The sequence below is a fragment of the Dendroctonus ponderosae genome, unplaced genomic scaffold (assembly GCF_020466585.1).
Source record: "Dendroctonus ponderosae isolate FM_Combo_2020 unplaced genomic scaffold, Dpon_F_20191213v2 Dpon_F_20191213_3, whole genome shotgun sequence".
In the NCBI taxonomy this organism is placed as follows: Eukaryota; Metazoa; Arthropoda; class Insecta; order Coleoptera; family Curculionidae; genus Dendroctonus; species Dendroctonus ponderosae.
This window is the reverse complement of record NW_026018508.1, coordinates 7,435,681-7,463,276: the sequence shown is the minus strand read 5'-3', so window position 1 is coordinate 7,463,276 and position 27,596 is coordinate 7,435,681. Positions and strand designations below refer to the sequence as shown.

At 33.0% G+C, this 27,596-nt stretch overlaps 2 protein-coding genes across 5 annotated transcripts in view; one reads left to right on the top strand and one right to left on the bottom strand.

The window, feature by feature from the left end:
• Positions 1 to 29: 29 nt before the first annotated feature.
• Positions 30 to 7,317, bottom strand: LOC109535051 (eukaryotic translation initiation factor 3 subunit C). Its single transcript, XM_019900865.2, has 12 exons — positions 7,212 to 7,317; positions 4,186 to 4,293; positions 3,828 to 4,129; positions 3,646 to 3,764; positions 3,395 to 3,572; positions 3,118 to 3,283; positions 2,812 to 3,057; positions 2,029 to 2,752; positions 803 to 1,184; positions 536 to 704; positions 309 to 476; positions 30 to 230 (listed from the first exon to the last, which is right to left on the bottom strand). Exons 2-12 carry the CDS (start codon positions 4,273 to 4,275, stop codon positions 138 to 140), a joined length of 2,637 nt encoding a protein of 878 aa, XP_019756424.1. The 5' UTR covers positions 4,276 to 4,293; positions 7,212 to 7,317; the 3' UTR covers positions 30 to 137.
• A 1,220-nt stretch (positions 7,318 to 8,537) lies between these two features.
• LOC109535052 (katanin p80 WD40 repeat-containing subunit B1) overlaps positions 8,538 to 27,596 on the top strand; it is a 33,886-nt gene continuing 14,827 nt past the window's right edge. The window contains exons 1-7 of one of the 4 annotated variants that reach the window (XM_019900868.2): positions 8,538 to 8,944; positions 9,052 to 9,863; positions 13,406 to 13,691; positions 24,770 to 24,829; positions 24,883 to 25,058; positions 25,143 to 25,329; positions 25,421 to 25,674. In XM_019900868.2, the coding sequence (XP_019756427.1) occupies positions 8,911 to 8,944; positions 9,052 to 9,863; positions 13,406 to 13,691; positions 24,770 to 24,829; positions 24,883 to 25,058; positions 25,143 to 25,329; positions 25,421 to 25,674 (1,809 nt within the window). In that variant the 5' untranslated portion in view covers positions 8,538 to 8,910. Of the gene's footprint in view, positions 8,945 to 9,051; positions 9,864 to 13,405; positions 13,701 to 24,766; positions 24,830 to 24,882; positions 25,059 to 25,142; positions 25,330 to 25,420; positions 25,675 to 27,596 lie in introns of all 4 variants that reach the window. The other 3 variants (XM_019900867.2, XM_048664677.1, XM_019900866.2) reach the window with 3 other exon arrangements.

The window sequence follows — 27,596 nt, the reverse complement described above, 5'->3', positions numbered from 1 at the left end:
ATTCTATTCCGAAATAAAAGTCGTTTGTATGAAATCCTGAAAATGCGTTTATTGATATTGACTTATCATGTTACCACGACACCAAGAAGTCAATATAATATAAGTCAATAAAATAGAAAACTTCTACTTCTAGTTCTCTAATAGTTGTCTTTTCTGTGATCGCGACGTTGCCTATCCCAATTCTGGTTGTTGCCACCTCTATAGTTTTGCCTGTCGCCTCGGAAATTGCCCTTAAAAAACACAATGTTTGAACATTTGTCCCAGTATTACAAAGGCGATGATTGAAATGTGCAAACTTCGATTCATACCTGATTCGCTCCACGCAAGAAAAAGTTTCCTTGCTTGGTTTCCAGAATTCTTTCGTTTGAATCCACAAAGTTATTCACTTTATCAGCCAGCTGTAAAGCTAGAGACTGTAGTCGCGATGGTTCGCTGCGATGCATCACTACAGTCTGCGTGGGATCATCTAACGAAGCCTAAAATACAACAAGAAATAATCAAATTACGTTAAATAAATATTATTATATGAACTCACCATAAGTTCTTCATTAATAATCATCTTGGAGATGATTGAGTGAACCACAGGTTTGTCCAGCTCAAACATTGCTGCCAACGTTGACATTGAAATTGAGTCGTACACGTGTGAATACGTGAACAGATATGTTCTCAGCGATTCTTCTTTAATGAGCTTTGTGAGCATCGATCTAAAAAAAACATTAATTTAAAACAAAATTAAAAACAATTTAATTATTAAAAGTAACTGGGTAAAAGCTCATATGTCCAATTACAACCAATTTCTTACCTTACAGAATCGGCTTGATAGAAAAGATCCCATACTTTGGCATTCATCTTTTCATTAATGATATAATTGTTGCAAGCAGACCAATTTCCGTTCCGCATAGCTTTGGCAGCTGCCACCACATGTTCTCTCATGCTCTCTGGGGGACCGACCAAACTCTGCCTTTCGGAAGATCTCAATTGTTGGTAGAACGTTTTAGAAATCATGCGGCGACGAGCATCGAATTCATGCGCTGCCATATACGGAATCTCGATCAGCATGGCAGAAACGAGATATACACATTCCAACAATTCCAAGTTTATATGCATATGAAAGGGCATTTGCCGTTGCTTTTCAATTTTTTCTTGTTCCTTGGAACGTTCATGCTGCCGTTGTGGTAAAAGACCTACAATTTTTAACGGAAATATTATTTATTACACATTGATTCGAAATGGACTGCTGTAAAAAAAGTATTTTGAGCGCAAGTACGAGGTAACTATTTTTGAACAATTTTAACTGGGTTATTCGATAAATAGCAGACTTTTGCATGTGTAACTGCTCAATAAAATAAATGTTATACGGCCAAATTTGCCTTAACTTTGGAACTGCATAAATACTGACTGTTGCGATCGATTCGATTTCGGTTTGAGGTGTTGTCTAGTCCAAGTCTTTTTCTATCAGTTCGTGGTTTCGCAAAAAAATGGTGCTGTAGATAAAACTTCCACATGGTGGCAAATGAAATCCAAAATGTCTATTTTTTTTAAGTTTGGCATGCTTCCAATTGAGCAAAAGATTATTTTTGTATTTCAACACCAAAGGCATAAAGGTAGACCAATTTCCAATGTCACAAAACAATTTTTGAATTGTTCCCTTATTCTTTTCATTTACAGGGTGATGTCAAAAAATCAACTTTTTGGTCTTGCATTGATGAAATTATTCCTCTTGGACCAAAACTTGAAAATTTTCGTAATGGCAGGTAGCGAATTTAAGAAACCACGTTTTTAAATGTTTTCCTATCTCTAACGCTTTAGACGTTATTTCATACTAATGGGACACCCTATACAGCTTAGTGCAAAGGTTCTTTTTTTAATAAAGTTCCGCTGTGCTCTTCTTAAACACCTTACAGATAATATTTACTTTGAACGTGATATTCTGGAATAAAATGGTCACCTTGCACGATCAATTGTCTCAAAAAATACAGCCAAATTGCGTTAAACTCGTAAATTTAATTAAATTGATGAGGTTTTTACCTTGAGCAAGCAATTCCTTCGGCTTTCCAGTCATCATGAGGTCTACCAAACAGTTGTGGGCATCCTTAATATTAGCATGTCTAAAGGCACAGAGTCCGAGATGAGCCATCATTCGGTTATACAAAATTTGCGTGCTTGGATCAGAATGTTGAATAGTTTCTTGCAAATGAGACATTAGCACTAGATCTCTAGCTTGAAACCAATTATCGTGCAAAGCATGATGATAAATATGCGATAAAATCGCTCTTGTCCTCAAACGGTCCGTATTATCCTTCGCATAAATAAACTTGCAAAGTTTATCCGTTTCTTGAACAGAGTGTATGTGATCCTCGGGTAATTCTCCGCTTTTTTGCTGCAAGACTCTGGGATCAAACTTGTAGTAGACATGTTCTATTTTACGCAAATAAATTCTGCATAACTCGGAAGGCACATTGGTTCGTTCCAGGTATTTCATGGTCTTATCGATAATAGTAGACACTTTAGACTCATCCTTTAGTCTTTCAACGTACTCGTTCGAATGAGGGTCACATTCTTTTAGCAATTTAGTAAACTCGTCATCGAGACGTTCAACGGAAGTAAGAACGCAACCTCTGATCTTGAAGGGAGGTTCTTCCAAACTCTCACTTTCTTCAGTAACAGAATCAGCCACCATTAAACCAGGGTTACTTAGTAAAAGGTCAAGCATTTCATTCATCCTTTCAAGCAATTTAGTCCAGTGCTCAGTCTACGAGAAAACATGGAAATGCTAATGTGGACAAACTAGCTTATAGTCAGATAGCTTACCTTCATGGCGTCAGACACTTTAGGATTATAATCAAAAATGGCTGAGATAATAGCCAATTTAATTTTCACAAAAATAGCAGGACCTAACTTGTGCTGGTCAGATATTGTCTGCAGTTCATGAAGTAATTCGATCTGCTCTCGGCGATCCGTTCGCTTTTTGCCTCGGGCAGCCATTATTTCACTTAGCTTTTTGATAACCAAGTTCAAATCAATTTCAGCATCTTTTGCAAACATTTTAGGCTTCTCCTAAAAGAGCAATATTAAGTTAACAATAAGCCTAGTAAATTATTAATTGTAAATACTTACACTGGGAATGGCGATTCCATATTTAACTTTCTCCCATCCCTCTCCATCGGCCTCCTCTTCTTCAGCTTGCTTTTTAAGGTTTCTGATGTCCTTCTCCTTTCTTTCTTTGCGTTTTGCTTCTTTCCTTTTCTCTTTTTCTTTGTCTTCTTCCTTATTCTTCTTGAACCTGGAAAAATATACCATCTTTAGAAGCTCAAAGCGAGAAATCAACTTAAATACTCGAGTCAAACCGTTACTTTAAAGATCGTAAAACGATATGGAATACTGAGGAACTTACTTATCTCTCATGTTTGTGTATTTTCCATCGTCATCTGAAGAATCTGAGCTACTGTCACTATCAGATGGCCAGTCATCAGAATCCGAATCTGAGTCTCTAACTGGCAAAGCAGCAGCCGGCGTTTGAACGACTTGGCTCTTAGCCGGTTGCTCGTCGTCGGACTCTTCTTTCACTTCAACTAAAACATAATTAATATGTGTAGTTTTTCCTGTAGCTCAAATTATTTTTGCCTCAAGTCAAAATTCACTTACCTTTCTCTTCTTCTTCATCGTCATCGGGTTGATCAGGGGTCTCCCTGAACTTTGCGATATCAGCTTCGAAATCCTTAAGATATTTCCTTAGTTTTTGGCGCATCGAAGCCAATGATTTACTGTAAATGTAGTTGTTTGATCAGCAAAAAATAAACTAAAATAAAAAAAAATTTCTTTCTAACCTATTATTTTTGCTCATGTTCTTTCTAAACTCCCGATCTTCCCAAGTTTCAATGATAAAGTCTTCCATTTCAACAAGACATCTGACATAAAACCTCGGAGTTTGCCCATTTTCTTCCTTTACTATGACTGGGGTGGCTTTTACATAAGCTTTTTGTAGATCTTCAAAGCTGTTTAGCATACTTGACATATCCTTGATTTTTTTAAAGTTTCTAATCTGCTTGATAAGATTGGTGAGTTCTTCATAGCGCTTCTCCTTCGCAGAACGAACTACCCTTTTGACTTCCTCCTCATCATCAGAAAACTGAAAAAAAAGTAGTGTAAAATTTGCACCGGAAGGGAAGATATCAACTGACTCACAGTAAATATAGTTGGTCCGGCAGGACGCTGAACTTCCTCCTCAGAGGAGCTGTCCGAGCCGGAATCTGATCCAGCAAAGAACCGACTCATGATTGCTTATTTCACAGGCTAAATGTCAAATTGTTTCGATTAGTTATATGATCTCGAATAATTCGTTGTAAAGTAAGTTAGTACGTAGATTAGTATGTATACAGTATGGAACAGCCAAGTAATTATTTGCATAATTTTTGCACTGGATTATAAACCTTATTACCAAATTATTTCCAAAAAGAATATAAACGAATTACTAATCAAAAGGCGCCTCCTTGCTAACGCGGTAATTTTTACAAAGTGGTACAATCTGCAGCACAAAACAGTAACTTTGCTTTAAAAAAAACTAAAGAGTAAATGTGAAGATTAAACATACCTAACACTTAGATTAACTAGAAAATACCGTAGTAAATTTGCAGATTGCCCAAAGAAGTAGCGATTGTACAAAGTACCTGGCGAGTTGGTCCGTTAGCAGAATGCCTAGACATTTTGCAGATTACATTGCCAGTAACAAATACATACTACTAAAGAGTTGAATAGAGCAACCTTAAAAAGCGCAAATAAGAACTAATAGAGTTTGTGAAACGAAATAAAGTGTTAGTGAGTGGAAAAACTGAACTGTTTCAAGTCACCAAAGTAAAGAACGTACGCCCAACATGAAAACTGTTCGAGAACATAAAAAATTGGAGAGCAATGGCGTAGGGTAAATAAGTTTACTTATTAATGCATATTTATATCTGCATGTAACTACCTACAAATCACTTTTTGCAATGTACAATTAATCATGCATCTGTATTTTTAACTGGTAAGTATTTTTCGAACGGAAGGTGAATATTAAGCGTAAAAGTAGAGAAATTCTCCAGAGTTTTGTTCTTCCAAGAAATTGGTTGATTTTGAAGTCTGAGCCTAATTTCAAAAATACGTCTAGAAGATGAAGTGATTCCCGACTCTCTAGGCAATAAGTATTTAATAATTATCAAAATACCAATTAAATGAAACAAGAATACGTATATTATGTAGATATATTTACTTTTCGGGCTTGGAGCTAAATTTGATGTTACACGAACAAGGTGAAAAATTATTAATCCAAATATCGGCAAAATTCGTGGCAAGTAGCGAACGGTTCCTATATGAGGAACTTCTATATTGCAGAACGGATCTTCTTTGCCATCTAAAGTCGTAAAATGTTAAGTTCCTATCCCAAGCATTTTCAGAATAACCGGAAAAAATACGAATTAAATGTTGCATGTTGAACACCCTGTTTTCCCCGAATTATCAACATTCCAAAAAGGTATACTTGCGCCAATGGCGTATTGACTTCAGTTTCTATTTTTCATCAATAACAAAACCAAAATGACTTAATAAAACCTTTATAGTTTTTAGTTTGTTGCAACGAATGTCCTCAATTACATCAATTTCCTTCCTTACTATTATCTTCTGAAATAAAATTTGTAATTTTGACTAGAGAATGAAAAGCCATTAGGCAAGTGAGTCGTGTGTGTATAACCCACTAGAAACTATCTCACTAAACTAAAAAATAAAAATAAGTCGAAGTTACAGCAAAAAAAATAAGGTGTTGCAACATTAACTCAAACAGAGCTGAATGTAGGGGGCACCTTCATGCGGTTTGGGATAAAAAATTGACTAAAAAAATTACTGTACAAGATTTTTGTGATATAAAAGAGTTTCGTAAATATAACGATAAACTTTAAAGGGTAGTAGAGAAAGAACAATTTCAGATACGTAAGGTGATAAAACTTGTAAAAGATTATTAACATTAAAATGTGAAACAATGCTTTGTGATTTTAATACCAAACTAGTGTCATCTGGGGAGTTAGCTTGGGCTTTCAGCTAACTACCTACCGAATTTGGATTTTGAATAAAGAACCGTTCTTCAGATATTCGCAAGTTCCACTACCGATAAGGACGATGCGAAACGTCAAATTACTCGTTGCCGAGTGACAGTTGAGACTTCTGAGTCTATCTGTAGGAGTTGGTACACAAGCAAAAAATGAGGATTGCAATTGTAACAAAAATTAATGTGAATGAATGAATGAATTGAATGAAAAAAAAAACAAAAATGAAAAGCTTGCAAAAGTTGATTAGAACAAATCACAATCAGATGTTAACACCAATGTCGAATTTGCGCGTTCAAAAGTCCAAACGCACCCTGGTGGCTAAAATTATAACTACACGTTAACTAGTAATTTGACACATTGTTCTGTTGACATTGGTGTTTACATCTGATTGTGATTTGTTTCGTTCTAATCAACTTTTGCAAGCTTTTATAGAAATAGAAACAGATCGAACAGTGTGTAACTATTGTTTCATGTTAAAAATGTCATCAACTCCGAAAAAACAGATCTGACAAGTCTCAGCTGTCACTCGAGTAATTTGACGTTTTGCAGCGCCCACATCGGTAATTGAACTCGCCAATAAATTCTTCTCTAAACATCTGAAATTACATTTTTTTCTTAAACAATTGGCACATATCAAAAACTATACTTAAGGGATAAGTTTTGAAAACTGGGATTACCCAAACTTGCAATTGGAAGGCCAATCCAACCATACTAAAAAAATTGGGGGCTTGCATTTAAAATAAGAAAGTTAGGTTATGGATTTTGCAAATTCTATATACCTAGAGGGCTAAATATATTTCACATGGTTTCTCCACTACTTCTAAAGCAACTGCAAGATGGAAAACTTCTAATGCACGGTCTACGTAAATCATCCTGTATACATGAAAATATGCAGTAATTGAATTGGCTGTTACACACCGTATTGTTTGGCAGATTATGGGGCCACTGGAATGGAAAATTAAGTTCTATTAACTAAAACCGGCTTGAAAATAGAAACATTGTCTCAAAGGACCCAAATAGGTCCAAACATGTGGCCTATTGACAATATGTTGTACAGTTTGAATAAAACATTTTCTATATTAATAAAAAACGTGTAATAATTAACAGAATAATTTCGAGCTTAACAAATTACATTACCTTTCTAATGTGGGCCGTAAAGTGCTTATTTTACAATCTCCAAAAGCAAGAGGAAAAAACTTACAGCTCCAGTCACTGACACTGATGACAGTAATACAGCGTTGCCAGGTCAGATAAGCTCGACATTTTTCGGTAGATATCATAAAAAATCGGTAGACGCATTTTTCTTTCACTGGCTTTCAAGGGTTTATTTTAGGGCTATTAGGGCTCTATAAAATCGCACGTTTTTCAAAACTTGAATTTTCATGAACTTTCAGAAATACTAAAATATACATAAGAGGCAATAGGTATATTTATAATATTTCTTTAAACATTTCAATACATCTTTAACAAAAATAAAATAATAGACACAAAAAATAAATAAAATCTTTATCATACATATTGTTAATAAAATTATAAATGCTAATTTCACGAACTAAACACTATTCTTTCTTTGAAATAAAAACATCTCCTCGGTCTTCCAAATTATCCTTATATAAGATTTTATCATTCATAGATAACACAAGCTTATCTTCAATTTCAAAACTATGACTAGTCGCTACCAATATATCTCTTGGTGTGAAGTTAAGATGAAATTTTACTAGTTTTTAACTTATTTCTCAACTTTTCATTAGATTAACCTGTGAAAATAAAGAGTTATTGGACATGCTAAATACTCTCATGCAATACTAAGGGTATCCCTTATTTTAATACTGCATTTGCGTTATTTCTGTAACGAAATGATAGTTATTGGAATGCCTAATTCGAAATAGAAAGCTAAATAAATGTTGTATTTTTAGCCGATATTTAATTTATTTTCCCTTAATTATTACAGATCATAAATATAATAAATTTATTCAAATTCAATGCCCTTTAAAGCCACTATATTAAATATGAACGTTTCTCTTACTTGTTGCGCAAAAATGTTGAGCAAAACAAAGATGGGAGAACGAACAACTGAAAGAAAATAAACGTCGTTGCAGGTGCAATTTGTGTATTAGCTAAATGTCTGAAGCTTTTGAAACAAAACTTAAGTTATAAATTCAAATATTAAAAAATTAAATGAATAATAGATTTTTCAATGTAAAATGTGAAGTTTACAACAAATATTAGAACTGCAATAATAATAAAAAGACAAATAATAATTTAATTCTGTCGTTTAAAAGATTTTGCGTTGATAAAAAAAATAGCCAAAACACGTAATATTAATACGTCTGACAAATTCCAGACAGTCATTGTTATAGTAAAATATAATTAAATAATTGGGCTACGCCCCAGAGACCCGAATCTACCCCCTCTCTTGCGGTAGTCTAACCCGATAAAAAAGAAGCTTGTGGCTTTTGGCAACACTGTTTGCAGGTAGTCAAATATTAACGTCAAACTAAAAAGTGTTGAATTGTCTTAAAACTATGGTTCTTATGGGATTTATGTTCGAATCACCATTTGAATTCGTATAGTTTTCTTTTACTCTTATATTTAATTAATATTTGACTCGAGATCGGTCGGTTTGTGATAAAATAGACACTTTAGAGATATAAACTGGACGGAGGATTACTCTCATCTACCGAGTTTCTGTGATTAAAAGAGTGTTTTTGTTTTGAATGCAGTGCCAGTTCTCATGTTCTAAAGTAGTTGGTATCAGAAAGTGAAAATGCAATTAACTATAGGCTTAAAATGAGTATTTCCTGCGGTAGTTTTATGAAAACTGGTTTTAGTTGCAATGGCCTCCCTCAACACAAGATCATGGAGACTTCGTAAGTATTCAAGGCAATTATTTGCTTGTATTAAACCATTGCTAGTTTTCTAGAACAGGAAATTACATTATTATACCCTAAACAACTAAAATAAAATCCCCTTTCAGAGGATTTTGCGGCTCACAATGCCAATGTAAACTGCCTAGCATTAGGGCACAAATCTGGAAGAGTTATGGTAACTGGGGGCGATGACAAGAAAGTCAACCTATGGGCAGTAGGAAAACAAAGCTGCTTCATGTCCTTAAGTGGGCATCTTACTCCTGTGGATTGTGTGCAATTTAACAAAGTTGAAGAGCTGGTTTGTGCGGGTTCTAGAGCTGGCGCGCTAAAAGTATGGGATCTAGAAGCTGCGAAATTAGTGCGGACACTAAATGGTCATAAACAAAATATCAAATGCATTGATTTCAACCCTTATGGGGATTTGCTGGCGTCCGGTAGTGGAGATAGTACCATTAAAATTTGGGATACGCGTAAGAAAGGAGTTATCTATAGCTACAATGGACACCAAGGGACTGTTAACAGTATTAAGTTCAGCCCAGATGCTCAATGGGTAGCTTCTGGTGGTGAGGACTCAACAGTGAAAATCTGGGATTTAAGGGTTGGACGGGTATTAAAACAGTTCGATGAGCATTTGAACGCAGTGACTTGTGTTGAGTTTCACCCTCATGAATTCTTGCTTGCCACCGGTGGCTTAGATCGGTCCGTGCATTTCTTTGACTTGGAAAATTTCAGCCTAGTGTCAAGTGAACGCGATTTAGGGGCTTTAAGATCACTGTGCTTTAACCCTGATGGAGACAGTCTTTTTGCAGCAGTGCGCGATTACATTCAAATTATCGGATGGGAACCGAGTAGACTTCACGACTCCGTTCCTGTATTGTGGGGAAATGTTTGTGATATTTCAACTGCTCAAAATCAGTTGGTAAGTTTACTTTTTCCTACATGGGAGTGGTGTCAATTGATCTTTACTTATTTGTAGATGTCAACGGCTTCAATAATTGTTAACTCTAAAACTGCTTAAATGATTATTAGTACTTAAGTATATCTACTTAGGTATACCTATAAGCAGCAAATAAGCTTAAGCGGATTTAATTAAATCGTAGAGAATTATCTCATCTCTCACTTTTCTTTACTTAACAATTATCGTAGCTTCATTGGCGCATAAAGTGCTATGAATGCTGAAAACTGTTGGTGCATAGAGAATCAAGAATGGCTCGGCCTTATTAGACAAAATAATGTTTAATAATTAATAATAATGTTACTATTTTTGGAAGCATCAATTTAAAAGAGCTGATCATTTCTTACAAAAAAACGCAAGAAAATCCTATTACAAATTTCTTATGCCGGTATTACACTACATACTTTTCCCCGATTTATTGGCCAATAAAGGTGGCCATTCATACAAGCGACTAATTTTCTATATTAATTTACTAAACTTTTTGCATTCAACACATATTTTTCACCACTTGAAACACAATGAAAACAAGAAATATTTTCTAATTCCTTTGTCATTTTACTTCAAGAGACGCTGCTAACATTGTTATCGGACCTTTAGCAAACAACAAATATTGAAAACCAAAAGTTTCAAGGAATTTTTCACAATCCGAAATAATTTTCAACATGCTCTACCTAAGTCGGCAATAAATGGGACAATTTGATGACGATCATACCCCGATTGCACGCTATACCCTCATACTGGTGACCTTCAATGATTAGCCCACTTTATTGGCCAATAAATCGGGGAAAAGTGCGTCGTGTATCGGCATTATTAGAGCGGTAAATGAAACAACTTCCCAGTGAATAGAAGGATTATTGCATCCAATACAGGAGCGTCTGGAGTTCACTATAAAACTAGTAGTTTCAGATATAAGGACAGAAAGTGTTGTGATATTTCATGCATTGAAATAAAAAAATAATGTTACATACGAAGGCGAAATTTCGTTTTTCGAACTCCTGACGGTTTGCCGGCAAACGCGATCGTGGTTCAATAAACGACACTTTTGGGTCTTGTATCGACTATTTTGGCTCTCGTTATAATGACTTTCATACAAAAAGTGGCAGTTTTTTACTCATTCAAATAACGTACACAGAAATGAAATTGTCTTTTGATTGTACCAGTTTACAACGTTCTACGGCTTCCGCTACTCGATTTACATTCTTCTCTGTTGTTTTGCGAGTTTATATCATTTCAACGTTCCCATTTTAATAGGTTTTATTATTTATCTAAGCAACGAATTAACTAGCAACAATCTACAAATATCAATTCAGATCAATTTCAAGTCTTAGTAACTAAGTATGCAATATTTTTAAGCATTTCAAAAGTAAGAGACTTGAGATTCCCGTAAAAAAGGCTAAAAGGCTAAATGTGATAAATAAAATAACAATTTCAGTCAATCCAGAATTTTACATGGTCCGTGTTTCTAATTAATTATAAGTAGTTTGGTAATTTCATCGGGATTTTATATAACAAATGTACTTATTAAACAATGAAATTGGGTTGATCAGAAGTCTTCTACCTTGTGCAGTCAACATTAACATAACGATAAGATGATATAGGTAACTTATTCTCGTTTTTCCCAGACCATTACAACGGTAGATTTAGGCAAATTTAACAGCTTTATACCGTTTTGGCTTAAGCTGTAAAGCTTTACGTATTTGTTTGTTGATTTTGCTACCTTCTTACACGATCACTACACATCATTTAAGATGTCGCGAGGAACCACACGGAAGACAGTTCAAGCAAGCAAATAATATGCCCCATTTTATTTGTTTTAAGGAAATTGTCGGAAAAGTTGTTATACTTAACCGCATTATCAAGTTAATTTATGTTCCAATGTTAACCCATTTTAAAGAGCTTTGGTGGTTCCCAGACCAATGCCATCCGTATAATTGTACCAGAGTTTAGTTTTAATTTGGCTTTTAGGAAAATCTATTTTTAAAGTGTTTTTTTTTTGACTTGCAAAATGTGATTTTGTTTTAGGCGCTTATTATTTCTTGGCCAACATATTTGTTTTGTTTCATTTTAATTTATTGCTCACTCCTCATCCTTGTCTGATTTTCGTATTGAAGGTATTACCTAGTATTTACTACTAATATTTAAAAATTGGTCTTCAAAACAGTTTATCGAATTGCAAACTTTGTAAACAAAAATATTTGTAAATACACATTTAATTATTTGAGAATAAATTACACGAACATTTGAAAGCAAGTGTATTTTTTCAGTTACAGACTTACTTAATTTGAAAAGTTTTCAAATTGTTCACCATGTTTTCGCATTTTTTGTCCACTAAAAATGTGGATAAGTACTGTATAGTTGAGGTGGACACACAACACTTTTTATTGGAATATTTTGCTTCAAATTTAAGGCCTGTAGAAAGACCTAATATCCTCTCGTCTTTTGTTAAGAATCGACACTGAGTACACTTTATCATATAAAGAACGAATTCTTTATTAAGTAAAACGTAATATATTCTAGAATATTAAATTTATATATAAATTACGGGACACAACTCTACAAAATAGTCGCTTTGAATATTTTGCTTTTGACAAAATGCCAAATATTTTTTTACTGACTTAAATCTCAATGTTTAAAAATAACGGTGAATAAAATTGCAAGTAATTTCAATGTAATGTAATTGGAGTTTTTTTATTTTATGTTCTTGAGGTATTATTTATGTAAAATGTATTACCTACATTCAGAAACTATTTTATTCACTTATAAATTCCAGTTTTTTTTGCCTTTTCAATTTTGCCGTACAGTCTGGTTTTTATAAGTTTGCCTTTAATAGTATTCTGTTTTAAAGATAGTTCTATTGGAGTTAAAAGAAGAACTTTTTCCTCTGGATGCACCTTCTACCTTTCTCACTGAAGTACCTACATGCAAAAACTCCCTTAAAATAAAGTCAGTACGAAGAAGTAGCTAGTAATAGGCGTAATTTTAGCAATTGACAAAACGAAGACACAGGTACACACAGAAAAAAATGGTAAAGGAAGAAAGTGTTTCTTCCTGAGGTATCTACAGTTTTCGGTTGCAAGGCTTAGTTAGGGACATCGTGTAAAAACTTAATATTTCGAAATGTAGTACTTAACATATTCCTTTGCAGATAATTCTTGATAAATAAGTGAGTTCTAAGTGTGTCGTAGGATCCCGAATAGAATTGCCACTAGGTGATGGTTCCTATGTTACATTTCCATAATGAATTTAATGTTTAGTTTTTAAAAAGTCCACTCACTTCTAATCACTTCTATTAATTGAAGACCAGAAAATTCGGCTTTGATGCAAATCACCCAAATAAAAAAAAATTTAAAATAAGAATTAGTCAATATCCCAGTCAAACTAATATGTTATTGTTTTAGTATTAACTTATTACTTAAGTATTAACTTACTGTTGCACCAGCAAGTTTTCATTTTGTTTTTTTTTTGACGAAAACATTCGTTTATTATAGACAACTTTTCTTTTTCAGGTTGGAGCGTCATTCTACTTAACCAACGTTCAAGTGTATGTAGTGGATTTAAAAAAATGCTTTCCTATGGGTTCGTTGACTACCCCAACAATAAATCAACCAGCCACACCTTTCACACAACATCCCAGTCTCAGGAAAAGTTTTTCTAAAGCAGATCGGCCAGTTAGTTTGAAGGGCAGAACTTTGGATGTGAAAACTATCGAAGAAAGCACGTCAGGAACCGATCCCGAAGAGGAGTCAATTGCTGATATTACTAACATGAATGATTACCACGAGATTTTCAGAGGTAAAGGATGTAAGTAGTTTCTTATTTGTTATTGTATAAGCGTGATTTCATAGATATTTCGAGATTATTTGAGTAAGCTACTATTTTATTTGTCCGAGTAAAATCGTTCAAGAGAAAGTTGGCTAGAAATATGACTAAAACTGAATCTATCAATAATTAAGGCGAAACTGTTGCTAATTGGTTCTTAACTTGTTCGTAAATGGATGTTGGCAACTTTTTTCAATGTCGATCTTCAACATTTCTTATATAGGTAGGTACTTTTGTGATTATTTAGTAGCCAGACAAGTTTTCAATTCTTAGAAAGCACAGTAAAGGAATTAATGTTTCCTTTTGCTGGATTTGTCCTGTTATTCGCTGATAGCAGGTATTCTTACGTTACATGGCTTATTAGCTCAGCAAAGGCTCTTGAAAATATCGTCGGTTTTCGAATGAAACTTTAACATATGTGCCCAACACTAATTGTTGTAATGCAATAGTATATGATTACAATTGAATTCAAGGACAAAGAAATCGATAATTTATATTATTAAGCTTTAATTGCTTGAGTGCCATATTACATCCGGTTGCAAAAGGGCACTCCCCAGTTATTGTATTCCATAAGGTATACTTGATGCGGCAAATAATTCTAATTTTCTTAACAAATAAAACGTATTTGACGATAATTGAATACAGTGTAATATTCAATGTAATTATTTATTCTTAATTGATAATGAACTATAACCGCAGTGGTTTTCGCGATATTTAGCTTAAATATGGAGTGTTGTTAAGAATTTACATAATTTTGCGTTTTTTTCGTTGATTCTGGTTTTCACGTAATTTTACCGTTGTGGAGATAAAAATGCGATTGTGTAAACCGCTACAAATTAAAACTACGTGCTATGAGCAAGTACTATATTACACATAATACTTAATTTTTTAACCACAATCAAAGTACCGAAGTTACAACAATTGTCGAAAGTAAGCCAAACATTTTTTACTTTTATTTATCGAATTACAAAAACTTACACATTTGTTTCAACACATAATATACATAGTTTAAATGATAATAATGTATGCATAAATTAGAAATTTACAAATTACAAGAAAAATAATTTCTGTTTATACGACAAAATCACCAACCCAAATACTGAAAAAACTGTTAAAGCAAGACCAAAAATTACCAGGGAGATTGAAAAATTAGATTATCAGAAATAAATCTTGAGGTGTAACATACGATTCAAGAGTCTAAAACAAAATAGAAGTTAGCAAGAAAAACTAAAGACTAAAGAAAAAAACCAACACTGCGTAGATTGATAAAAAAATAGGTTTCGAAAATGTGTATATAAAATTTTTCTTTTCATGAAATAAGCTAAACAATTACTCCTTTGGGTTTGTATATGCTATTTCGGAGCACCCCGTAAGTTAACCAACTGCTAATTTCTTTGTGCTCCAGTTGCTTCACGTTCTGTCGTGTTATAGCATTTAAATATACACTAATTGAAAACTATTGGGAACGTGATGTATTATTCACTCCAAAGCCCATTTATATTATTTATGATCGAGGATTGACAATAAATAAATAAATAAAATTCGCCGCTGATTTCTACTGCCTACGTTTCCCAGCATTCTTAGGGCCTCTAAAATTCCTCTCTCAATGTGCTTTATTCATGCCTGCTAAAAAGCTCAATATCTAGAAATCTACCTTGTCCTGCTTGTTGGTCAACACCTTTTTCTTTTCTCTGATTTGTAGTTAATTCTTATTCAATCTTAAGATATATTTAAAAAGATTTTTATTTTCGCTTAACAAAGTTGTTAGAGTAATTTGCAGTACTGCTTTGCGGAACAACTTCTAGACATTTACATTTGAAATCATATAAGTTCACATCTAAGGTTTACAAGGCCATTAGCCTTAGGCCGAAAACCTCTTCAAATCTTTGCGCTTTTATTGTAATTTCTATTAAGGAATATCTGCTAAAAACAAAATTTCCGATGCAGCTATCAATTTCTTACTCTCATAGTTGATTTGATGTTGCAAAATTTACTTCGTTAATTGATTTTAAGTTTTCAATACCGTACACTCATTACATAATTTTTGCGCATGTTTTTATCATCAGATGAATATTTTTGAAGTCACTTTATAAGCCCAATTTTCCATTGTTTGCAAGCATTGATGATAAAACTGTTGGAATTTAATTTTCTTTAACCATTAATTACTGTTGCTTACTTTATACAATTACAATTACTTGATACAAAGTTTCTTCAAAAGTTCGAAACCAAGGAAAATATTAGCAAAATATTTCAATTCGTTTCTTAGACTGTGTGCTTGTTCGGTGCTTATATAAACGTCACTTTTTCTAACTAAAAATAAATTTAAAACAGAAACTGTGCAAATTTAAGTTTGAAATGCTAAAAATGCCAATAGTTGGACAACTGAACATGGAATTACTTCAAAATATTGCTAAGTTGAAATTACATTTTCAGAGATCTAATACTTATATTCGAAAACTAAACTCAATTTAAAAAATATATTCTTTTCACACTCTTCAAACCCCAAAGGGAAGGTGGCCTCTTCAAAAGGCAAAAGTGACCTAATTTTATATTTCCATGATTATTAATTAAATTCACAGAAGTAAGGATCTGAAGAAATTATTAGATGCTTGTTTAGAAAATGTGCTTTTGCTTTTCGTCAATATTTTCAACTGCATTTTAGCGGTAACATTCTAAAAATCAACGACGAATCATATATTCAGATGTGGTTAAAAACGTTGTTTAGCCATGTTATACTATGTATGACACACTTTGTTGACAACTTTTATAATATCTCATATTTAGATAAACTCGAATTTTTGAGAAATAATTTATTTTTATCTTTTATCAGATTATTTTTTTATTATCTTATTTTAACACATGTGTATAAATAACTGGTAAATATACAGTACCAGAAATGTTGACTGCAAATTAGGCGACCTGATCTATTTTTATTTAACTGTTGATGATAAATATCTCTAATGGCATTTTAAAAATGAACAATGTGTTAGAAGCCTTAAATACAAAACGTATTAAAAAGAGTTTGGCAATATAGTGATATTAGGGGAAAATAAGTATTTTAAAAACACATTTCTGGACAACTCTGCAACCCATGCAACTTTGTCTCTTTTTACATCCGACTTCTGCAGTTTAACGGTGTATCTATTTGTGTCTGTATGTTATGGTGACTATGTTAAGTCACAGAATGTCTTATGAATAGCAGCCCAAATTCAAAAAGTTTATTGAAGAGACATATCTAAAATTATTTGAACATCATTATAGAACACCCTGTAAACACCCAAAATAATTACCTTTAGCTGGCAAAGTCCATTTTCTATCCCTTCTATTTTAGATAAATGGGTTAGTTTTGATTATGTTTCTTTTGTGGCCTCACTTATTGGTGTCCTTCAAAGTTTAATCTTCTCGGAAAGAATATCCGCTATACCTACTGTTTTTTTTCATTTTTGCCATCTCTATTGTTAGGACAATCATCTGGTTAACGTGAACTGTTTTCTGTCTCATTCTCTAGTGAATAGCCAGTAATGGATTTTGTTCAAGCAGCTTTTGCGAATTTCCTTCCCTTATCAGTGTTACGATAAGAACAGGTTTTTTCAAAGCAATATTGTACAATTCAAGCTATATTGATTCAAAAGTGTTGCACATTCAACAGATCGATCACTTTTCTTAGTCGCCTTTTCATTGCAGTTGGTTGGTAGTCAGCATCAGTATTGTTTCGTACTTCAGAATTAGTAGAATGGCATAAACCTTTCTCGCCTATTTTTTGTCTATATTTAGTCCTTCTATATTTAGTTTTTCTTGTTTCGCATTATTCACTATTAACTCTTCTGTTTTTTTATTAATCGATTGAGATTGATGAAAGTGTAAACCAATTGCTTATTTTTTTATTAACAGTAAATTGCAGTTTCGACTAAGTAAAACTACAATTCATTTAAGTATGTGCACCATCACGTTAATTTTGCTGATCGAATTTTTACGTTAACGCAAGAAATTAGTGTGAAGTTGATAAGATATGTTTTTAACGGAAATTAACTATTTTATCGTCTAAATCGCGTCAAATCCTCTATTATGTCTTAGAATGATTTCGCAATAAAACATATTTATTTCAGATAAATCATTATTATGAAATATTTTCAGGTTAAATTTGAAATGTATTGAATCAAAATAATGTGAATCCAGTGAATGATATGAATGAACTTTCTTTATGAGTTGCCATATACAAAACGTTAGTGTGTTATATTAAAATTCTACTAGTTTAAAACATCGTAAACATTTCGAGATGTGAATCTCAGCATCCCAGGAGTTTCGAGCCGGTTACCTATCATCAACTGGGTTTAGCCTGGAAGCAACACCAAAATCTGCCGCTTATTTCACCCATGTATTTTACATCGGCTCAGAACTATTTTTTTGTAGAACTGCTTTATGAGAAACACAACCATGTTCCTAATTGAAGCAACTCCGTCATAAGAACATTTTTGAACAACAACGAAACCATAAACAATTACAGCAGCATCATCATACTCATTGCTTACATTCAATGTAAAATATATGGGCGAAAGAAAATCCGATGCAATGAACCCAGCTGATGAGAGCTAATAGACTCGAAACTTTTCTTGGGGATGCTGGAGATTAGTAGGTACATTTCCAAATATTCACTTGCTTGTTACCGAAAGTTTAATTTCATTGTTGTTCAGTATCTTAATTGACCATTATTTAAGTACTGTGGGAATCTCACACCCAGTACCCGTTGACTAAATTGGGGACTCGGATAAATTGACTACAACGGATTGAGGGCCTATTGATCTCAATAATCTCAATAGTCAACGATAAATAAAGTACAAATTGAACTCGTTCTCGTTCTCTCATTACGGTGAGACGCACCCACCCATTAATATTATAAATATTCAAATTAGGCCGCCATCACTAAGAAGGTCGAAAAGGCTTCGCAATGCATGGTCCCTAAGTGGTGTTCGTTTTTTCTTCAATTTATACTAAGTATTTGGCTTTTCAATAAAATAAAATTGTCGAAAATTGCTTTGTCTTATCTTGTCTACAGGATTTATGGGTTCCAATAAATAATCTATTACTACATAAGTATGTATCAATATTTTTAACCTCTAACATACCTATTTCTTCAAAACGAATTAAGTAATGCATTTATTTAGTAGAAAATTATTTTATGTACTTCTGTTTTGTCATTCAACTTATTCGTGCATGATGATTAATTACTTAATTAAGAATTAATATTTTTCTATGTATAGAATTAGCATTACCATGCTTTCGTTGTTCTCTCCAATTTTCACGTGGAATTAAGTAGTAAAGGTGAAAATTGTGATTGATTTGGTCAATTTAATAAAATGAATAACTGAGTTTTTGCTATCACCTATTATTATTTCGATTCACATTCTCCATGTAAGTACTTACTTTTTTATCACTATTCGACACAGGGACCGACCTGGGCTGATATCTTCGTTTTTCGTTTTTTATTACCCCATAGAATTCCCTAGAAGCGGGTTTAGATCTGTTCTTTTCGATCATCTCGTATTTTGAACGTTCAATTCATGTTTTTGTCTGTTTTTGAACTTCCTGGTTTCTTTACGAGAGTTCGCATATTTCTGTCTGCTGAATCATGGCTTTTCTAATTTTCTCTTTTTTGCAGTTTTGATTGACACTCTTCGTTAAACCATGATTTAGTCGTTTTCCTTTTAGTTGTCCCGATGGTTTTTTCTGCTGTCTTTTTTATCGGTTGTTCAAAAACCTTTGTCTTAAAATTATGTTTGACTTTAGGACTTCGAATTTGTGTTAGTAGGAAAGTCTCAAATTTATTTGAAATTGATGTGATGCGATGAAAAAATCCAGCAAATCGGAAATTTCGATCGGATCCGGTGGCCAGTAGATGGCTTCACAGGTGGAAAGGGTTGTTTTTTTTTTAGGCTCAAAATTGCCCTACATCGGGTGGTAACAAGCTTGGAGTTTGAGGACAATGGAATTTAAAAAAACATTTTTTGTTTTTCAAAATTTTACATATAAAATGACGAATACTGATGAACAGGAGTCCTCCCCATACATGTATAAAATTTGTTTTCAAATAGCTAATGAAATAAATTCGTGTGGAAAGACCGAAGTAGTATTGGGGTTCTTATCCTTGAAGTTAACCGCAATAAAGCAAATATTCAAGTGGCCTAAAAATGAAAATTTGTGTCCTTGGTTGACCCAGATATGGTTAATAGCTATATTTTACACTACGGTAATTAGACCGATATACAAATAATCAGTACGAAAGGGAATCTAGTTCACGGCTCTTGATATGGCAGGAATTATTTGCGACATTGCAAATTTCAAATAACTACTAGTGCGTTATTATGGGGAGTAAGAATTAAGTAAATATTATTTTGTTGATTATTGATTTACAATTATATATTTACTAATTAACAACCCGTACAGACGTCTGCTTGTTAAATAAAATGTATATATGCTCAACACCGGAATTCTGATTTGTATGCAAGTTTACAAGGAGGCTCGTGACCAGATCCAAAAACCAGACCTGCCTTTTAAGGTCTGCCGAGACACCGGAAAAGAACTTAGTAAAAGTAACCAGAATTTTAAACTATATGTTGCATAATATTTAATATTGTTATGCATCCTTGAATAAATTAATTCCATTAGCAAAGTATACCGTTGGGATTTAAAAAAAATGCACTTGTCTGATTATAATCCCAATTTAATTTCGAACTATCCGATGAGGTTCATGTCTGCTAGTGTAATGTATATTCTAAAATGTAATATATATAGAAAGGTTGTTTGGCTTGAATGCCATCGAGATCGTTAAATATAGATCTAGCGATTTGGTCAAGGTTTAAATCACCTGTTTAGGAAGACGTATGTTGCAACCTTTATTTGTTCTTCATTTCTATAAGCTGTGATGGTTGATCTTTGTAAGATCACAACCAAGGTAATTATTGAAAATGGCAGTAAGTAGTAATCAAGTTAATATGATAAAACCGGCAAATAACGGAAAATAATGATATTTTATCCTTAATGATCATAATGAAGACAGATTCAATCTGAATAAAAATAGACAATTGTCTAGTCTGCCTGCTGCATTATTTAGGTTTTGACGCTATTCTTGGAATGCTATTTTAGGCCATATTAACATGTAATATTGATTTGCTCGTGAAATAAGCACGTTTGACTTTGTTTTATAAAAAAGTCGAATGTTTGGTTCTACGATACTTTTATTACTAACGAGGACTGCCTAAGTTTTTTTAATGTATGTCTTTTACATGTTCTATGCTTTCATACAAGCCGCAAATATATAAAACATTTGTAAACATGGCTTCAACTCGTTAATTTTGGTATTTAAGTTTTTGATGGGCTGAGGCAGACTTCAAATATGTTCATATATTATAACACAGGCCTTTAGCTGAAGCGGAAATTGAATCATGATTTCAAATGTGCCTCCGAGATTTTTACAATTTTTTTTCGCTTGGATCTTGTATGGGTTCCTCACCATTGCTTAGGTCTTGTACGGGTTTCTAATTTTTTTTTTCTTTTTTTTTATAATGAAAATACAGAAAACAATATAATTACCGATGCCACGTTCGGATTCCGAGTTCTCAAGCTTTTACTTTTTAAGAAGCTGCATGATTCTTAACAAACATCAACATACAAAAAGCACTTTCACAGTACTGTTAAATCCGGATTAATATATACATTTAACTCTTTTATTATGCTTACATCTTTACTTATTTATAAAAGGGTTTGGTGTGATTTTTAAGTTTAGTGTTAGTTTACGAGTCATCATCAAATGCTGATGGGAAAAAATAAAACATTTTCTCAACACTTTTAAGGTCTCAGAAGAGACTTTGTCTCAGAAATGTGAAAGTAGAGAAACGGTATTATTTAAGTTAATATTGTAATTGCAGCAATGTTTAAATTACGTAATAATTCGTCTTTTTGGCTGTGAGTTAGCGGTTTGTACGATGGTTTTGGGATCATACTTAGTTATATTCTGTCTGTCTGTTTATATTCGATATATTACTCGTTAGGCAACAAAAGACGTGTTTATCACGTGTACAAGGCTTTAGAAGTATGTATTTGTATGTAATTCGGATTATTGAAACTTTTAGCGATTTTTTACTTAATATTAATACGAAATACAAATTGTATTTCAATTTTGTCCGAATTACAAGGAAATTTGCTTTTACGTGTAGCCTAGGTTATCGTTCAATCAATATTTCTTAATTATGTGGTAAAAATTAAAATAAAAATGTAATGTAAAAAAGTATATACATATAGTGATTTAATGGCAAAATATACTATCCGTTAAACTTACTAAATCTGCTGTTAAAGTTACATTAAAGCTTCTATAAGAGAGGCATTATGAAGCTACCTTTAAAATAACCACAAATTATAAAGCAAACAGTGCATATTTCACCAAAATCGGACTATTCGAACTTGCAAATTAAAGTCATGAAGTTTACGTAAAATTAATGGATTTCTTTTGTCCCGGCCTATTATAATGTTGACATGATAGCAAAAATTACGACAAAACATCGCGATATTTATTAAAATATCGGAATTTACACTTTCACTTAAATGCATTACTTCAAAGCTGTAGGATAGGGGCACATTTGTAAAATACGTCACCGAGCTATTATCGGTATATTGGGTTTTAAATACTATTTTATTATTCTCATTTAATTTGCTACGCTTTTATCTCAATAAAATATAAATATGTGTAATATCTATTTTTTGCTAGATACTGTATACAGCTACTTAAATTCACATTCCCGTGAGATTCCGTAGATTCCATGGATTCCGATGATGCAGCAGCAGATCTACGTACACCTACTTTATGAGATATACTTTGATTTCTAAATTCTTCAAAACCACTTCAGTCTGCACATATACAATACATAAATAAAAGGTTTTAAAATGTATTATTTTAGTCACGTGGGTTTCAATTCGTTGACGCAAAAACCATCATATTTGTAGTTTAATTATCGATATTATGCAAATTTCTCTACAAAGGTGAAGTGGACAAAACTATATGCAAAATGATTTCGATTATACTGGTCGAGGATTTATTTACATAATTGTTCAAAATCACTGTAGGTGTCTGATAATTAATGCAGAATGAAAATTCACCAAGTCGTTTACTTATTTGAGATGTGAATAATTGCGTATTGCTATTGTGAAAAGATCACCATTTCTACATGCAACTTAAAACCGTAATGTCTAATTCTGTACATACTACCAATGAGGATTCATTGTTATGTTTCATCTATACTGAAATGGTATATCTATTGTTTTTGTAAACAATAGGTGTCATGTTTGCTTTCCCTATAATTTACAGTGTTATTGCCTACTTATGCGCGGATACCGAAGATATGATTATGCCAACATATATGTATGTCTTTACCTAAACTTGCACCCGTATTGAAATGTTCAAAAACGTATTGTTAAGTTGCAGTAACTGTCCCTAAAGCTGAATAATTTTTTTATATAGAGTTTAAAGCCGTTTTATTTATTGTTGCCTCCTATACAGTGTAAACGTAAAATATGAAACATTTTAAGCAAAGTCTATCAAAATGAAAAAATTGCTCTGACACTTTAATTTACAAATGCGCACTATTTGACATAAAAGTATTTTCCATACTTTACTTTTTATTTAACAGTTATGCTTTAATTTATTTTAATACCAACCCCACTTTTTGATATTGCCATTTGAAAGATCAAGTAAATCAGGACGATTTCGATTGCAATTCCAACATAACACTATTTTTTAGATTTAAAAGAAATTAAGTACTTTATTTGCATGTTTTTAATGCGTTCTTCTAATAAGTAATTTGTGTTACTATCGTAATAAATAGGAAATATCATAATATTATTTACTGCAAAAAAGTGCAGTGACAAAAAAGGCCAAGCATTGAAATACGTTTTTAAACTGGGTACCATTTAGTTTAATTAAATTCTTGTCACACTTGGTGAGTGATTCGTCTGGTCACTTACAATGCCCCAATCTTCAATATTATTTGGTCGATTGACGTAAATTTTAGAGATCTGGCAGACCATTTAATCTAAGTTTTTCTTCTATCAATCCATTTGTTCTTGGGAAAATTATATAATTAAATAAGTTTGAATAAATTGTGAACGGTGTGGAGTGGGTGGATGTGCGACGGCTTGCTGCAACCATAGATAATAATTGGGAATGATAGAAGAGATACTCCGGATTTGAATACAAAACAGCAAATCTACATAAAGTATTAAATTTTCTCGTCGATGCTGTAAATAATTAGGGCCAGTTAGAGAACATTATATTAAAAACGTACTGATGATTGAAGCACATATAATCCCTGTCCATAGGTTGTCCTTTTTGATTTTGATAGGATTTTGTTGTGTATGCGTGTCCGCCATCCAGTCTAGATTTTTAGGTGCTTAATATAGGCAGTTCTTCCTGTTGGCAGAACCATTTAAACAGAAAAATAATTCATCTGTGAAAAAACTCTGGTCAAAACTATCCTTATTAAGTTCATGTACGAAATTAATTTTGAATGTATGCAATTTGTCCTGCTTTCGGAATTTTAGTTTCTTTGCGATCTGTGGGCTTGATGACAAATTTTCTTCCTCTGTTATTAAAATTCTTTTTCTGAGACTTCCGAACTCCCTTGTTTAAACTGATCCTTTTCAGGAATCAAAATCATGATTCTAGTTCAAAATCTTGGTGATTATTTACTGTTTCTGAGATAATAAAGTGGGCAAACAATAGTTTTTTAAAGGCATTGAGAAACAAAAATTGTAATGAAATTGTTATGTAACCTATGGAGAATTTAATGGTGCTGTGTACAGAGCTTCGTTTTTTTTTTAATGACGTTATGACCCATAACATTAATGACGTCATAAGAAATAATTTGATATCGAAATGTACGTGTACGAATTTTTTTTAAACGTTTATCTGTATAGTTTTTATTTAATATATTTAAGTTCATACTACACATGTTCCAATATGTATATAATTCTATATAAGTAAAAATCACTTTTTTTTTCAGTAGCTCGAACTCCTCCTCCGGAACCTGAACCATTTCAAATACCTGAACGCGATTTTACATCAGGTAATATAGATAATGTAACTTATTTACTCGATGCTAACACTTCGATTTTACAGCTCCTGTGGTATACGACAACTACCCAACTGAGCCCCAAATTTTAGGAGATAATATGACTGAAAACGTCGAGGCCCTCTCTTTAGACAATAGTGTGAACAACTATCTTAACTCTGATTCAGAACCCCCTAATATCAGTCCCAACAAGTTTTCTAGGTCAAAATCAAATTTGGATCAAGTAAGTATAATTCCTGCTAATATAATCTAATTTTGCTTATGGTTTACATTCAGTTTTATAACTGTATTTTTTTTCTTTTATTAGGTTTACTTGAGGCGTCTTACAAAACAGCAAGATAGGGAAAACATATTGCCAAGTAACAAGCCTAAACCAGCACCCAAATTCAGCCTTCAGCGACAAACTAGCGTTAAAGAAGGCACCGAACGAATCCGAACGAAAAGTCAAAGCGATGGCATGAAGCACAGTGCATCGGAAGCAAGTATTACTCGAGGTGATTATCATTTTTTTAATACAGTATAACATTCGTGTTTTTATTAAATGTTTATTAGTTAAAATTCTAATTAGTTATATCTTTGTTCTAGGAACGAACTCTTCTCGAGTAACATCTAGAAAAAACTCATTTTCAAAGCCCAGTCGAAACTCGAGTGTTCCCAATGTCTCAGCAGTGAAGAATATTAGGAATTCTGAAGTGCCTAAATCCATACATATAACTAATCGACCAGTAGATTTATATGTAAAAAAACTTTCACCAGATGATATTCCCGTTGAGGAAAACGAATTTGTGCCTTCTTGTATAGACAGACCTGTTGGTGTGGATTTTGATGATTTTTTGCCTGTAAGTAATATATTTATTTAATATTTTGATACGCTGTAAAATCAAAAGTGATTCAGTGTATTTGAAAGCTTAACAGAATCTGACACTTTTCATGATTTGAATATAAATGGAAAATTCGAATAGTATGAAAGAATAATACAAATTGCGACAATTTGTGCGTTATATCAAATAATATTAAGTAGCAGGAAGGTGTCTGAAAACTAGACCGACAGACGAAGGCACAAAATTCTAGAGATTATTTGATCTAAATCGTCTGATCCAAGAATGTAGGGCTATTGAAGATGGGCTTTTGACATGGTTTTTAATCGTTCATATTGATGATTATCTAGAATGATGAAATTCACATTACGTGTTCTTTACTTCTTCTTAAGTTTTTACGGTTTCAGTTAAAATATAGCGACCTGGTTATGAATAAAATCATCAGCTGATCGAAAATAACCCAATACGGTATTCTGTATGAGTTTGGGTTAGGTTAATAGATCTGATCCGGGCTAGTGCTTTTTAAATCATGGATAATTCCTCCAGTGAATCTGAACCTTTCGAAGACAGCGGTAAGGAATATCATTCATCGCATGAAGAAGAGAACCGTAGCAGTGTATTTAGCGAGCCTGGAACAATAATAATTAACAACAAAAAAGGAAAAAAATGATAAGAAGTATTAATGCTTGGAGATTTAATGTCATAAAAAGTAAGAAAGCTAAAGGTGAAGAACATGTAAACTGGAAAAATAAAATAATACCCCCACGAGTGACTGGACCAGATTGTGAATGCAAGTACCAGCGTACTTTGAAAATAAATGACGTCCAAAACCAGACAGTTTGTCCCAATTTGGTAACTTCGGGGACAAGCAAAAGCGGGACAATTATCTAGCTGGTGGAATATTAGGCTAATTGTGCATCAGTTTCCGGAACCAGGGCATCGTTTTTTGCCTTGTGATCATTCGTCCTAATCGAAAAAGAGAAGCGCAACAAGAAGTAGTTTATATTCCCAAAGGTTGGAGAGAGATTTGGTAAAGAACAGATCCAGAAAATGCACTGTAGTTGAAGTCAGTCAGGACATAATTCTAAACTTATCAGAACATTTGAAAAGTTTCAACCAACCCAAAAAACTTGCGAACGTTCGGTCCCTGGTTGATAGTGTATTTAATGCTGTTTGTCCATAAATACTGCAGGAAACCCCCGATAGCAAAGTTGAGATATTTTAAACCAATGGTATCTATTTAAGTAATTTATAATAAAAATCAATTTTTTTACCGTAAAATTAATTTTCCTATTATCTTTTCTGTAAAAAAACACCCCGCTCCGTTCTAACAAAAACGTATTTTTTATTTTTATAGAAATAACATTTTCGAGTAACGTGTCCCACAATAAAAGGAAAACTCCACCTTGTAATAATTTTTTTGTCTCAGATAAAGTAGTTTTTTGTTAATGCTGTAAAATCCTGAAAAACGGAGCTGTCCGGTTTTTGCACCATGCCCTTAATTATAACCATTACGCCCGAATTCTCGTCGCGATCTTGGGCTCGCATTCAGCATATTAGCGCGAGAATCGACTCGATTGAGTTTTGGACATCTGGACATGCTATTGTGCAGATTTGTATCGAGGAAATATTGCTGCTCAGAATGTAAATTGTTATTTTTCTAATTGAAAATGAGCCCTGCATACTTAGACATGAGATACCATTCGATCACTGAAAAACGCGTCATCCGGAGCGGAGTGTATGGGAGAAATAGACGACACATGAATTCATGATATTTGTAATAAGATCTGTGATTTTTGTCAGTGGCATTCTAATTGGAGTCGATCGGTTTTTGTCCCGCTGCACAAAAAAGGATTAAAATACAACTGCAAAAATTACCGTCTATTGGTATTATCCACGTCAGCAAACCAATGCTCCAAATTGTTCAATATCGATTAAACAAC

Coding starts and splice junctions, on each gene's coding strand:
- LOC109535051 (XM_019900865.2), bottom strand. CDS start 4,275: ATGAGTCGGTTCTTTGCTGGATCAGATTCCGGCTCGGACAGCTCCTCT. Junction 2,753..2,811: donor AAGTGTCTGACGCCATGAAG/GTAAGCTATCTG, acceptor GTTTTCTCGTAG/ACTGAGCACTGGACTAAATT. Junction 231..308: donor TCTTGCGTGGAGCGAATCAG/GTATGAATCGAA, acceptor GTGTTTTTTAAG/GGCAATTTCCGAGGCGACAG.